The sequence below is a fragment of the Anabrus simplex genome, chromosome 1, assembly GCF_040414725.1.
Source record: "Anabrus simplex isolate iqAnaSimp1 chromosome 1, ASM4041472v1, whole genome shotgun sequence".
In the NCBI taxonomy this organism is placed as follows: domain Eukaryota; kingdom Metazoa; phylum Arthropoda; class Insecta; order Orthoptera; family Tettigoniidae; genus Anabrus; species Anabrus simplex.
The window spans coordinates 1,091,193,764-1,091,207,198 of NC_090265.1; the positions used below are offsets into that span (position 1 = coordinate 1,091,193,764).

At 37.1% G+C, this 13,435-nt stretch overlaps 1 protein-coding gene across 9 annotated transcripts in view; it reads right to left on the reverse strand.

The window, feature by feature from the left end:
* sw (short wing) overlaps positions 1–13,435 on the reverse strand; it is a 207,023-nt gene that overhangs the window by 143,264 nt on the left and 50,324 nt on the right. For all 9 annotated transcript variants that reach the window (XM_067137238.2, XM_067137237.2, XM_067137242.2 and 6 more), the window contains one exon: positions 11,534–11,652. In XM_067137238.2, the coding sequence (XP_066993339.1) occupies positions 11,534–11,652 (119 nt within the window). The remainder of the gene's footprint in view (positions 1–11,533; positions 11,653–13,435) is intronic.

The window sequence follows — 13,435 nt, forward strand, 5'->3', positions numbered from 1 at the left end:
ATATAGACTGGCACAATCAGAGTGCTGGAATGCACGAAGACCCAACCTAGGACACTGTAAAATTAACAGAGTAATAACAGAGGAAGTTCTACACATGCCTTCTGATCATATGATACCAAAGTACAACTTTGAAAAACCGTATGAGACCCAGATAATTAAAAAAAGAAGACTGGGATATCAACAAATGGAATACTGAAAAAGAAGATATACGGTAGTGTGATATATTGGAGTACACACAGGACTATACGTACCTGGGCCAAAACATATCATTCTACAAAAATATGGAGAAAGAAATTAAAAGAAGAACTGGTCAAGCTTGGAAAAAATTCTGGTCCCTGAAATTCATTTTAAGGGACAAATCCCTAAAGCTAAATATGAAGAATGCAGTCCTGGAGAAGTGTGTACTACCAGTAATGCTTTATGGATGCCAAACCCGGACATTAACTTCGAAGCAAAAAAAAAGAGCCGCAAATTGGCCAACGCAGGATGGAAAGGAAAATCCTCAACATCATGCTGAAAGACAGAATGAGGAACGAGGAGATACGCAGAAGGACCGGTATAAGAAACGCACTCAACAAAGCAGACAGATTAAGTGGAAATGGGGAGGCCACGTAGCAAGAATGGAGCAGAAGAGGTGGACACACACTGTGGGATCCTAGAATCGGCAAGAGAAACGTAAGAAGGCAGAGGATCCGATGGGCTAATTCGTTCAAAAATATGGCTGGTGCACAATGGACAAGAAGAGCAAGAGACAGAAGAATGGAAGACCCTTGAAAAACTCCTCTAAGTGTATAAATGTGAATTAAAATTTTGTACGTGCTTAGATATATGAACAAGAATACATAACAGACAAGATGTATAGGTTAGAAATGTATGTGTCACTAACAGACAAGAAAAGTGCACCACATGATGCTTTCACACACTGAAGGACTGCTCACCTAACAAGTTTATCTGAGCGAAGCCCTACTTAGCAGGAGGCCATTGCCCTTAAGGGATTTCAAAGGCTATATTTAGATTTAGTGTGGTGGACTGATGGCTCAAAAACTGGGGATGGCACAGGAGGAGGGATCAATGGGGGAAGACCTAAGAGATCAATCCCGATGAGCCTGCGCAAACACACAACAGCCTTTCAAGCAGAAGTGATAGCTATCACAACATGCTAGAAGGAAATCTGAAAATGAACTATAGGAATAGAACATTTTCAGTTTTACGGACAGCCAAGCGGACATTGAGGCACTAGAAGGAGTCCGGATAATATCCAGAATTGTCTGATATTGCCACTCACTTCTCTGGAAGCTCCCAAAGTACATTGTCAAAATAATATGGGTACCAGGGCATGCAGGTATAGAAGGAAATGAAAAGGCACATAAACTGGCCAGGAAAGGGGCAGAAACACATTTTGTAGGCCCAGAACCTGTATTCGGGAGTTCCTATGGACAAGCCCAGCACTACATAGGAAAATGGGTACAAAAGAAACAAATGGACAACTGGAAAAATACTCCAGGATGCAGGCTTGCAAAGGAACTGATAAAAGAACATACTAAAGAACTGGCATACTAAATACTAATACTAACGCATACTAAAGAACTGTTCAAACTCAGCAGAGAAAATACAAGATGGGTAGGAGGACTGTTGACAGGTCACTGCCATCTGAAAAAACACCTACATAGAATTGGAGTAATGTAGGAAATGCAATGAAGCAGGGGAATCAGCTGAACACATACTTTTTGAATGTGAGGCGCTGGGTAGAATCAGACTCCCCACTCCAGGACTACCAGGTGAAGAGAAAGAAAAAAATCCAAGATCCAATAAGAACAATCTGCAGCTTTGTGAAGGGAGCAGGTATATCTAGGTGGGAACAAAGGAAAAACATGGTAGCAAAATATCTTAGAGGTTGACACTAATTAGGAACTAATATTTAGAGGCCCCTTGAAGAAAAGAAGAAGTCTTATGGCTTCAAAGTTACATGAAGCTAAAACTTCTGGTCTTCCCAAAAATGATCACAAATTTATCTACTATCAAAGTATAAAATAAACCAAAAATGCTATTTTGCGACTTAAGGTATGGTTTCCTGGAGAGCGTCATATATGGATAGTTGCAAGCAATCATCCGATTTGATGTGCCAAGCATTTGGATTAGGATGAACTGTTGGGGGGAGTTTAGGCAGGTCCAAAATAACACTCCACTTGATAGAGAAGTTTTAAAAATTGAAGCAAAAGTTAGTGTTGAGGCTAGGGCTAGAATTCCAGTGTTTGAATGGACAGTTCCAGAGATTTAAAGAGCAGTATAACAAAATGGCAAGCTGGATGTGGACAAGCAGAATCTGTTAACAGAGCAGATGTTAAGCGATGGCAAGAAAACCCAGCACATATCATGAACTCTATGCAGTGAAGGATTTTCTCAATATGGATGAAACAGCATTATAATATTTCAAAGCAGAACCCAGAAGGACTTTCGCTTCCAGAGGGGATAAGTGTCATGGTGGGAAGTCATATAAAGATAGAATTACTGTCCAACAGGACTGCAATTCCAAAGGAAGCAAATATTAACTGCATTTGTGATCAGAAACTTTGAAAATCAACAGCATTTCAAACACACAAAGCATTCTCCGTACATTTACGGAGCATCAAAAATGCCTGGATGACCAGAAAATTATCTGAAGACTGACCGATTTGTCTGGAAAGGAAAATGGCATGCCAAAATAGGAAAATTATCTTGATCTGTTAGACCAGTGAGCTGCACATAAATATAACCTGACTTCAAACAATGGGCACCTTTTGTATCTGCCCACAAATACGACCCACTATCTCCAGCCTCCTGATCAAGGCATCATCTCTGTTTTTAAGCGTAAGTACAGGAAACATCTAGTATAGTTCTGTCGATGAGAAATTCCAAGAAATATGGAACATTATGCAAGTTATTTGCAGCATTGCTGTCATATAGGATGCTATCTCTTCTTCTGTCATCAGAAACTGTTTTATAAAACATGGATATTGCCACGAAAATGTACAAGATGCAAGTGTAATGATAATGATTATGAAGATTACTACAAAGAGTGGGAGTAAGTAAAAGAAACATCCATGGTTTAACTAGATGTCAAATTGGACAAGTTCGAACTGGCATTACAGCAAAGAAAGCCAGCAACGCAAACAGGTTTCAGCCAGCCAACAATCTGTTACTGCTGCAGAAAATGACAGGCCAACTCCACTGCCAAGGAAAGAAGATCTTGCCACCTATCCGTGCTGGACTCTGCTGTCAGAACTAGTGACACTAATGCAATGGATCAAATTAAAAAGTTTGCAGGATGTGTGAACAGGAAGGAACTGACACAGCCTCAGTCAATAGGCCTGAATTATTTAGTTTGCATATTGCTTGCCTTCATTACTCCAAAATCATATTTTGATGGTGCTTTTCTAGTTTTATTTATTTTACATTTTGTTGATCACTGTGAAGTTTTCTTTATTACACTGGTGCAATACTAGGGATTTTTAGTGTATTTTCATATTGTGTTACACTGTTTCAAGGTAACTATAGCAGCATGCTATTGATAGCACTGGCCTCAACCTTTGCATAACCACCTAACTTGTAATTGTGCTAAAGATGAGAATTGCAGTGGTCTTTATGGTGTTCTGTCTGATCTTGGATGCAAAGTTACAAACTTCGCCTCAGTTCTTGCCACTTTCAACCCTTTCGTCAAACTCAGTTATGATGACACTTGTACACATATGCATGACATATGGTAATGTGAACTTAACTATATTTTTATTGCATTTGTTTGTTACCGAGTTGTGAAAACAGGGTTGTTTATACTGTATCGTGCAGCTGTTTCATTTCTTGCTTTTAACAGTGCCCCATTGTTTGCTACATGGTTAAAATAGTTTTGTTACATTATCATGCAATGCAAAAGAATACTGGAGATTCGGGGTTAATTGGTAATTGAAAATCATGTGATTCAAAGTCCAATTTTCGAGTCCCAAGCACTGCCAATTAACAAGGTTTTTACTGTAGTATGTTATTGACGAATGTGTCCAGTGGCGCATACGTAAGAACCATATTAGATTTCTGAACAATTTAAACAAACTGAAATACCTAAGTGGCCATCAACCTAAAAGAGAAATACAGCAGTGGTTAGAATACTGGTACTGAACAAAACAAAAAGGTTTCAGAGTCCAGCAGTTAAATATACAAAGCAAGTATACTGTAAAATATGCTCTGTAGCATCACTAAACTGTAACTGTAAAATTGAGTAAAATGTTTTAAAATATTGTAATATAAATCAAGGTAATCTGCTAAGTGAAAGCCAGCACGGTTTTCTTCCAGGAAGATCCTGTAATACTTTATTAACAAAGGTTATTGATGAGTGGCAGTTCTCTCTGGAGAAATCTAAAATTGTTCAGGTTGACTGCGTGGCTTTGGACTGGGCTAAAGCTTTTGATCAAATCCCTCATGAACGACTTGTTAAAATTAAGACAGATGAATGTTAGGGAAAGTGTACTGGCATGGTTGCGGACATTTCTCGAGGGTCGAACACAACGTGTTGTGTTTGATGGAGTTCGATCATCGACCGTTAAAATAACCTTAGGAGTATGTCAAGGCACCGTCCTCGGACCTTTATTATTTAATGCATTTGTCTCTGATTTACCTGAATGTGTGACCTCAACCATAGCTCATTACGCTGATGACACAGTAATGTACAGGGATATACAATGTGCAGAGGATTGCCTGAGGTTACAGTCGGACTTCGACACTATAGCGGTGTGGTGTTACATCAACGGTCTCAGCATTAATGCTGGCAAATGTAAATACATTAGGTTAAGTAGGTCTCGACACCCAGTAGAATGTATATATAACATTAATAATGTACATATTGAGTGAGTTAAGACTATGCACTTGTTAGGAATAACTATTTCTGAACAACTAAAATGGAACGCACAAACAGAGGAAGTGAGATGCAAAGCTGCCAGGGTGCTCGGTTTTATGCACAGAAGCCTCCATGGGTGCAAGTCGAATGCTATACGGACGGCTTACCTGACACTAGTGAGACCTATACTAACGTATGGTCTACCTGCTTGGCACCCTACCACTGCAACTAACCTTCACAAACTAGAAGGAATCCAACGTCGCGCTGAACGACTAATTAACAAGAACAGCTGCCCGTCTTCCCTCCCATCAATCGCCTCCTTGTGTAAACAAAGCAACATCACCTTCTTACACAAGTCCCTCACAGGGGCCATTCACCTTTCACCATTCCCTCGACTCTTCTTATCTTACAGCTCCGTCCGTAGAGGCAAAGGGGTGTGTCTTACAACCCCCTTTGCGCGAACTGAGTCCTACAAACTAGGTTTCTTTGCTCGTTCAGCGCGGCTTTGGAACGATCTACCCGCCAACATTAAATGTAGAAATGTAAATATAGTTAAATGTTATGTTAGGAAGCACATACGGTGAGAAAATGCATGTGAATATGTGGAAGAATGAATGAGGGCGTGAAAGGTTGTATAAATGAGAAATATGTATATATTAGGCTATACTTTGGTTACTTTACCTGTAAATAGTGTATATGACTGTTTTACTTTAGGATTTAGGTAATTATTTCTCAAAGGTCAGGGGGCACTACGTGTAGGGGGCTTGTCCTTTTCCCCTGGCCTTCCATAGATACTGTAAAGGTTTATGGTAAATAAATAATGAATAAATGAATGAATGAACTTTGTATGAGCTTCATGAGTATTTACAAACAAGATAAAAATTCTGAGTAAAATGTTTTAAAATATTGTAATATAAATCAATTTCAACAAAAAACTAAATCTCAAAAGGATGCATACCAAGACCAATAACTGTAAGATAATTGGAAGTAAAATCAGATGTGCCACTAAGCTCAAAAGACAGTCTGCCTTCCAACTAATATAGCAGCCTGCACCTGTGAACACTGATCAAGTGCGATTGTGATTTTTTTCTGGGGCATAAATTGGAAGGGTCCATGAATTGATGTAGAGTATTATCTCCTGTAGTCCTAGAAAAAACAGGACAAAACCATTCAGGACAGCTAGTGTTAAGGATTTGAACATCAAAATCCTATCATCTATAGTTATTTGGTAAAGACAATGTTACAAATTATGCCAGAGAGAGAAAGAAAGAAAGAAAGAAAGAAAGAAAGAAAGAAATCCATTAAATTTCTACCTGCTTCATTAGATTTTACTGAGGTTAATCTCAAGAAAGAAGAAAAATGGAGACCAATAGGAAAACATTCATGAAGATCTTAGGCCTTCAGCAATTCTGAGTTCCTAAATACTCCCATTATTCAAAGTAACTAGAAAAAAAAAATCTCTTATGTGAACTGTATTTGTACTTCACTTAATATTCAGTAGATTCAAGTAATTTATAACAAAATAGAGATTTCTGATGTATTTAATAAAATTAAGAGAATCTTACATTACCTACACCTTACAATGTAATTACTGTATTCAGAGATACTAGATACTCTCCTTAATGAAACTATTTTGTCACCAATATTATTTGCAATTAGTTTCCTCTCTTAAAGCAAAATTTTAAAGCAATGTTTTTCCTCTAAAATGTCCTTTGCTTTACAACTGAGACCTGCTCTCATTCGATAACTGAAAGTGCATTTCTTACTGTACTGGTAATCGTTTTGTAACTATAAAGGTTCTCTGCATGAACACACTTCAAAAATGGAAACCATTTTGAAAACTAGCAAAAGACAAAGCTCAAGACTTTCCCTCCAGAAAAATATTCTCACAGATGCCACAAATCCATTACATTTTATTTATTAATCCAAAATCAGCACCTGCCTTACAAATAAAGTTACCATTAAGGTCTAGGAGTAAGAAAGAATAAATATTAAATTAAGTACTATAATTAATTAAAACAGAAATAAACATAACATATTTCCAATATACTAGGACTATAAACAAAACCTGCAAAATATATTAATATTTTGCAGAAAGGTGCGCTTATATTCCTGATACAACAGAATAATATGTTATTTATGTTCTACATTCTATGATCTCAACACCTACATTTAAGAGGAAAAGACTAAACATCTTGCATTGAAAACCTTAATCAAACCTGGTTGCTGAATGTTAGTTACCTACAGACAGAAGAGACAATGTGTTCGTAGCAAAGTAGGTTTATTTATCCTCAGCCAATAATTTGTAACACACATGCACAAAGCCCAAATAAAATTCAGCTAATAAATAATATGACCTACTCATACAAATCAAATATAAATTCTCAAACTACAGTACATTATTAAGTAACACTGAAAAATATCTGTTCCTCTACTTTGCATAAATTGTTCTCCAGCCTTGAAATCAGAAAAACAGGTAGATAAACATACTGTGTATATTACAACATGCTGGCAGCCGAGTACACACACATTAAAGCACAAAATTACAAGAAGATGCATAAACTGAGTCAAAATATTTTACAATGAAGAAAAGGAGTAACATAAGAAAGCAAGCACTGATTATATTCTAATTTTAACTTGCAAGTGATGACCAGTTATTTGTAATAACTATTGGTTTCAATAAAGGGCATAAGTTGAGTGAGTATACTCAGTGGTAGAAAGGATAGCAAGGAGGCTGCCCAGTAAAGCTCCCTAAGAACTGACAATTCAAATCTTTCCCTTAATATATACAGTGAAACCTTCACATAGTAGTGGTTCTCAATATATTTATGCTAATTACACTCTGATCTACAAATACTGTTGGTAATGAAGTGAAGAGTTTAATTTCAAGGGATAGTTAAAACTAAAATTACTTCACAATGTTCAAGCATACACGTAAAAAGATTATTTAAAAACACATTCACTCTCTCATTCACTGTACAGCACATCATGTGAGAAAAAGGAACACAAAGCAACAAATATTCATAAGAGCTATAAAGGAGAAGAACATACATGAAGGAGAAATACCAAAAAATTAACTATAAAGATAAATGAGTTTGGATGCCTGCCATCCACATGAAACAGGGAAGCAAGAATGAGCTAGCTGTGGGCCGAGAAGAAACAGAAGTTGGCTTGATGATAATAGTGTCCACATAGAGCCTAAAAGCTGCACTGTGAAAGGAAGTGAAATTTTCCCTAATCCTTTGGTGTTAATGTTTTTCCTTGTCTTGTACTCCTCTAATCATACCGACTCATCAACGTGTGCACACTTGTGTTGCCAACCCTAGAAGCTATAATAGCAGCAGATTAAAACAAGAACAAAAAGGAATATTTCAGAAGTACAATTTTCAATTAATGAATCAGCTGCCTAATGTAAATATTTGTTAATTATAAACTAATCAGACAACAATAACACAGTTTATACTGAAAAATAAAAGATATACAGTAACACCTCGTTAAGACGTTTCTGCAGGGGACAAAAAAATGAATGTTTTAAGTGAGAAAACCTACTACTGAATATACTAATAAAAACTATCCAACAGGGATATGGAAACACTAGATAAGATTGTTTCTGACATGAGGGCATTTTACGTTGTGTATCCGTGGGTACAGTGAAAACCATATCTACCACTTCTAAAGATGAGCGAAAAGTATTAAAAGGTGTGAAAAACACGAGAACAAATATGAAAACATATGCACGGGGCCCAATAAAAATATCCAAGTATTATTGTAGATCACACTCTTTCTAAAACTTCCGACTCACTGGCTGAATAGTCAGTATTGAGGCCTTCGGTTCATAGGGTCCCGGGTTCAATTCCCAGCCAGGTCGGGGATTTTAATCACCTCTGATTAATTTTTCTGGCCCGGCGATTGGGTGTTTGTGTTTGTCCCAATACTTTCCTCTTCATACTCAGACAACACACTACACTACCAATTACCACAGAAACACACAATAGTGATTACGTCTCTCCATACAGGGTTGGCGTCAGGAAGGGCATCTGACTGTAAAACAGGGCCAAATACACATGTGCGACACAGTTCGCACCCGCAACCTCACAGGTGTGGGAAAAGCGGTAGAAAAAGAAGACGACATTCTTTCTAAAACAAATGTTAGTAGAAGACTTATTTCAAAGCAGTGGGTTATTAAGCATTATTTTTGGTCACGCTTTTAAAACAATGAATTGGAGGTTACACTCGATCATGTGTGACTGGGAAGAATCAGGAGAAATGACTGACTGCCATTTTGAAAAAATTCAACCAAGTTGATAAACTTAATCATAATAGGTATTATGTTTGATCCTGTATTGACTTGTCTGAATCTTAGAACTGTTTAAAATAGTTTTACTTGAGTCTCCGTCTTGTCAATACACCTTGAACTGACATCACTGATGAAGGGAATGAATGATTTTCCCAAAACATGTATCGTAAAATAAATAGTTTTCTATCATTATAAGGTGTATTGACAAGGTGGACTCGAGTAAAAACTATTTTAAATAGTTCTTTAATAAACTTCAACCAAGTCTAATGAGCGTTCAAGCCGAAACTCGAAGGTGCGAGTTCAACATTCGTGACCTCTGTGCGCTTAAAGATGCAGATGCCAGTCCAATTTCTGAAAGATTTTAATGTTGTCTTCGTTAGTAAGGAATTTCACAACTTTTTCCATGTCTATAACTACGCTGTCACAAGACAAATATGCACCACGCTAGTCAATTTCACACCAATATGTTCCTAATCCAGATATAGGCTACCGTATCACATGACGAAACTTCACTGTACCACTCTACAAAATAAATTTATAACTTATAAATGGACTGCAAAATACAAGCACAATAGGCTCATTTTTTCCGTAAACACACAACTGTGGCGACGGCTCTTACCTGGGTTGTAAATCAAGTTTCTTTCACAAAAGATGACAAATAACATTTTCAGGGCTAGGAAAAATCTGATTGTACTAAGCAGTAATGGCAAAAATTCATGATGCGATAGGTACGTTCATATGTTCCTAATCCAGATATAGGCTACTGTATCATGCGAGAAATGTTCGCTACACTTCACTGTACCACACAACACAAAATACATTTCTAACTTCTGAATGGAATGCAAAATACAAGCACAAATAGACTTACTGTGTTATTCAACAATTTTGCTGCTAACCGGCAAGCAACACTGAACATCCCTGAGGCTGGCTTACTCCCCGAAGGTGCAACTTATACTGTAAAGTTCAGGAATTTATGGCCTTTTTCCAAAATCACGCAACCGTGCTGACGGATTTTACATTAATTGGAAATCAAGCTTGTTTCACAAGGAATGACAAATAACATTTTCAGGGCTAGGAAAAATGTGATCATACTAAGCGGTAATAGCAAAAATTCATGACTCGATAAGTGAGATATTTTTTTTTTTACAGATTTAATATGATAAGAATCAGGACTTCGAATTTATGAGTTGCTAAGTGGTAAAATATAATGAGGAACGTACTAACGAGGTTTCACTGTAATATCTTTAAAGAAAAGGTACATAATCAAGGTCAGCTTCTAGTAATCGGTGTATGTCTTTTCAGATAGTTTGTTTTCATTCTTGTTAGGATTAGAAAAGTGGCAGGGTTTTCAGAGACGCCAAGGTGTCGGAATTCAGTCCCACAGGAGTTCTTTTACGTGTCAGTAAATCTACCAACACAAGGCAGTCATATCTGAACACCTTCAAATACCACCGGACTGAGCAAGGATCGAACCCGCCAAGTTGGTTGATCTCTTTCACAACAAACATTTGATAGCTTCAGTCTCCATCACAAAGTAGTGAAGGTTTGTTGAAGTTAAGCTATGAAAGGATAAGAAACAGGAGAAATATCTTAATGTTTTTTATTTTCAGCAACAGTTTAGTAGATTGTTAAACACAGTAGATAAGCACAAAATCAGAGGCCTGGCAACAGTGGTTTGTACTTCCTCTAATATTAAATAGTCAACACATATAAATATGACATTTTCTTCTGCACTAATGGGTATGCTCCAATATTTTTTTCTGAGCTACTTATATTTTTACATGTCCCCATTTCCATAATCAATCAATCAATCAATCAATCAATCAATCAATCAATCAATCAATCAATCAAGGAGACTGCAGATTAAATCTTCACAACATACCACAATTAGAATAAGTAATTTTATTCTGTTTGTTACCCCATAGCTCTAATTCTTGTTAGAGGTTGCTGACAATGCATGCATAGAAGTGCCAATTACACAGATTGAGAACCACTTTCCATAACTGAAACCTAAGCACACACCATGGTGCTTCAATACTGAAACAGGCTTTTAAAATTAAGATACAAAGAACTTCAAATTAATTTTGTCAGAACCTTGGAAACAGAGCAGAGAAGGAGCAGAACCTATTACTAAAACATAAATTAAAAAAAAAAAAAAAAACACAACCTCATCAACTACAACATATTTAGTGTAAAATCAAGCTTTCCATGCAAACTACTAAACAGATCCTTACAGAACCTAATAACAAAGACCTAACCCTTTGTACAGTGCACAGCACTACTTATATTTGAGGGTTCTACATCGTCAGTCCTGGGCAGCCTATATGTATGTACAAGTATTACATAGGGGTATAAGAATTCTCACATTCACTCACCGTCTCTCTCATGACCACTTGTTGCCGTCTGTGTCTGTTTGGCATATGTCTCAACTTCTCGAGGGGGGATGTTGGTACTCTGTACACTCACCACACTCAACTGAGTATTCCGCCGCTTGCTGCACAAATATTTGATGTATCACAAAATATCTCTTATGGTTCACTGAACATGAAAACTACAGTAAAAATGAAGATGACTTATTAAATATGTATGAAAGTTAATAGAGAGAAACAAATGGTTTTCATCACACTTTCCTTGACTTCTGTGACTGTTATGATAGGTGTTTTCAAGCACAGAAATTCAACAGCAAGGCAAATTCTTTGTGTTTCAAATGAGAAACACAAAGAACCCACCACCTCAATCGTCAAGTTCTTTTTCAACATCTTGCCACTTTAATCCTCTTTTTTTATTTTTTTATCTGATCTTATAGTTCCTAATAACTGCATCTTTCTCTTTATCCTTTCCCCCTTCTCTATGAAAATTGGTCTCATACCTTTCCTTTTCTTCACATGCTCATTCTACCAGGCCCACATTTCCCTTTATCAGTGAAGACCCTTTTGAGGTTATCTTCATTCTTGTTTTAATTTCCAATTTTATTCCTACAGGTCTTCTGGTTCATTCACAAATTTCATTTCAGATACCTGAACTTTGATACTGCCCTTAACCACAGCGTGCTACTATTCCCTTAGCATTAGCGCACGAGCCAATCTTACAGCAGAATACATACTGCTTGACCGCTAAAGGCACCAAAACCAGCCCCTTGTGGTTTCCCTACTACAAATGCATGCCATGAATTAAAACATAGTGTAAGAATATCATTAGTGTTGTTTAAATTTGATTGTTCAACTTAAGAAGATATTCCTTATACTTTTGATATTTCAGCATTGAAGGGCAGTTTTAATTTCTGATAGTAGGTTGTATGGGAAAAAAAGTAACGATGATGATTGTTGTTTAAAGGGACCTAACATCTAGGTCATCGGCCACTAATGGTACGAAATGTAGTGACAATTTAAAAGTTCAAAATCATCCACTGACGAGAATTTAAAAATGTGATGAATGAATGGATATGAATTTAAAACAAGCAGTGGATCCGGCCCACAAATTATCATAAACAATAGTATTTCTGGCCAAGGGACTGCTTCTAAAGCACTATCCTGCTGAAGATGCTTGTAGCCTAAAGGGGTTCAAAATCCAGGTCAACGGCCACTCATTATGGTACTTATCGCAGGTAAAGTAGAACCATGGTATTTGTCATGTTCAATCAATCCATCAATCAATCAATCAATACTGATCCGCATTTAGGGCAAATGCTCAGGTGGCAGATTTCCTATCTGTTTCCTAGCCTTTTCTTAAATTATTTCAAAGAAACTGGAAATTTACTGAACATCTCCCTTGGTAAGTTATTCCAATCCCTAACTCCCCTTCCTATAAATGAATATTTGCCCCAATTTGTCCTCTTGAATTCCAACTTTATCTTCATATTGTAATCCTTCCTACTTTTAAAGACACCACTCAAACTTATTCATCTACTAATGTCATTCCACGCCATCTCTCCAATGACAGCTCAGAACATACCGCTTAGTCAAGCAGCTCATCTTCTCTCAGTTCTTCCAGGCCCAAACTTTGCAACAATTTTGTAACGCTACGCTTTTGTCGGAAATCACCCAGAACAAATTGAGCTGCTTTTCTTTGGATTTTTTCCAGTTCTTGAATCAAGTAATCCTGGTGAGGGTCCCATACACTGGAACCATACTCTAGTTGGGGTCCTACCAGAAACTTATACGCCCTCTCCTTTATATCCCAACTACAACCCCTGAACACCCTCACATCCATGTGCAGAGATCTGTACCCTTTATTTACAATCCCATTTATGTGATTACCCCAATGAAGATCGTTCCTTA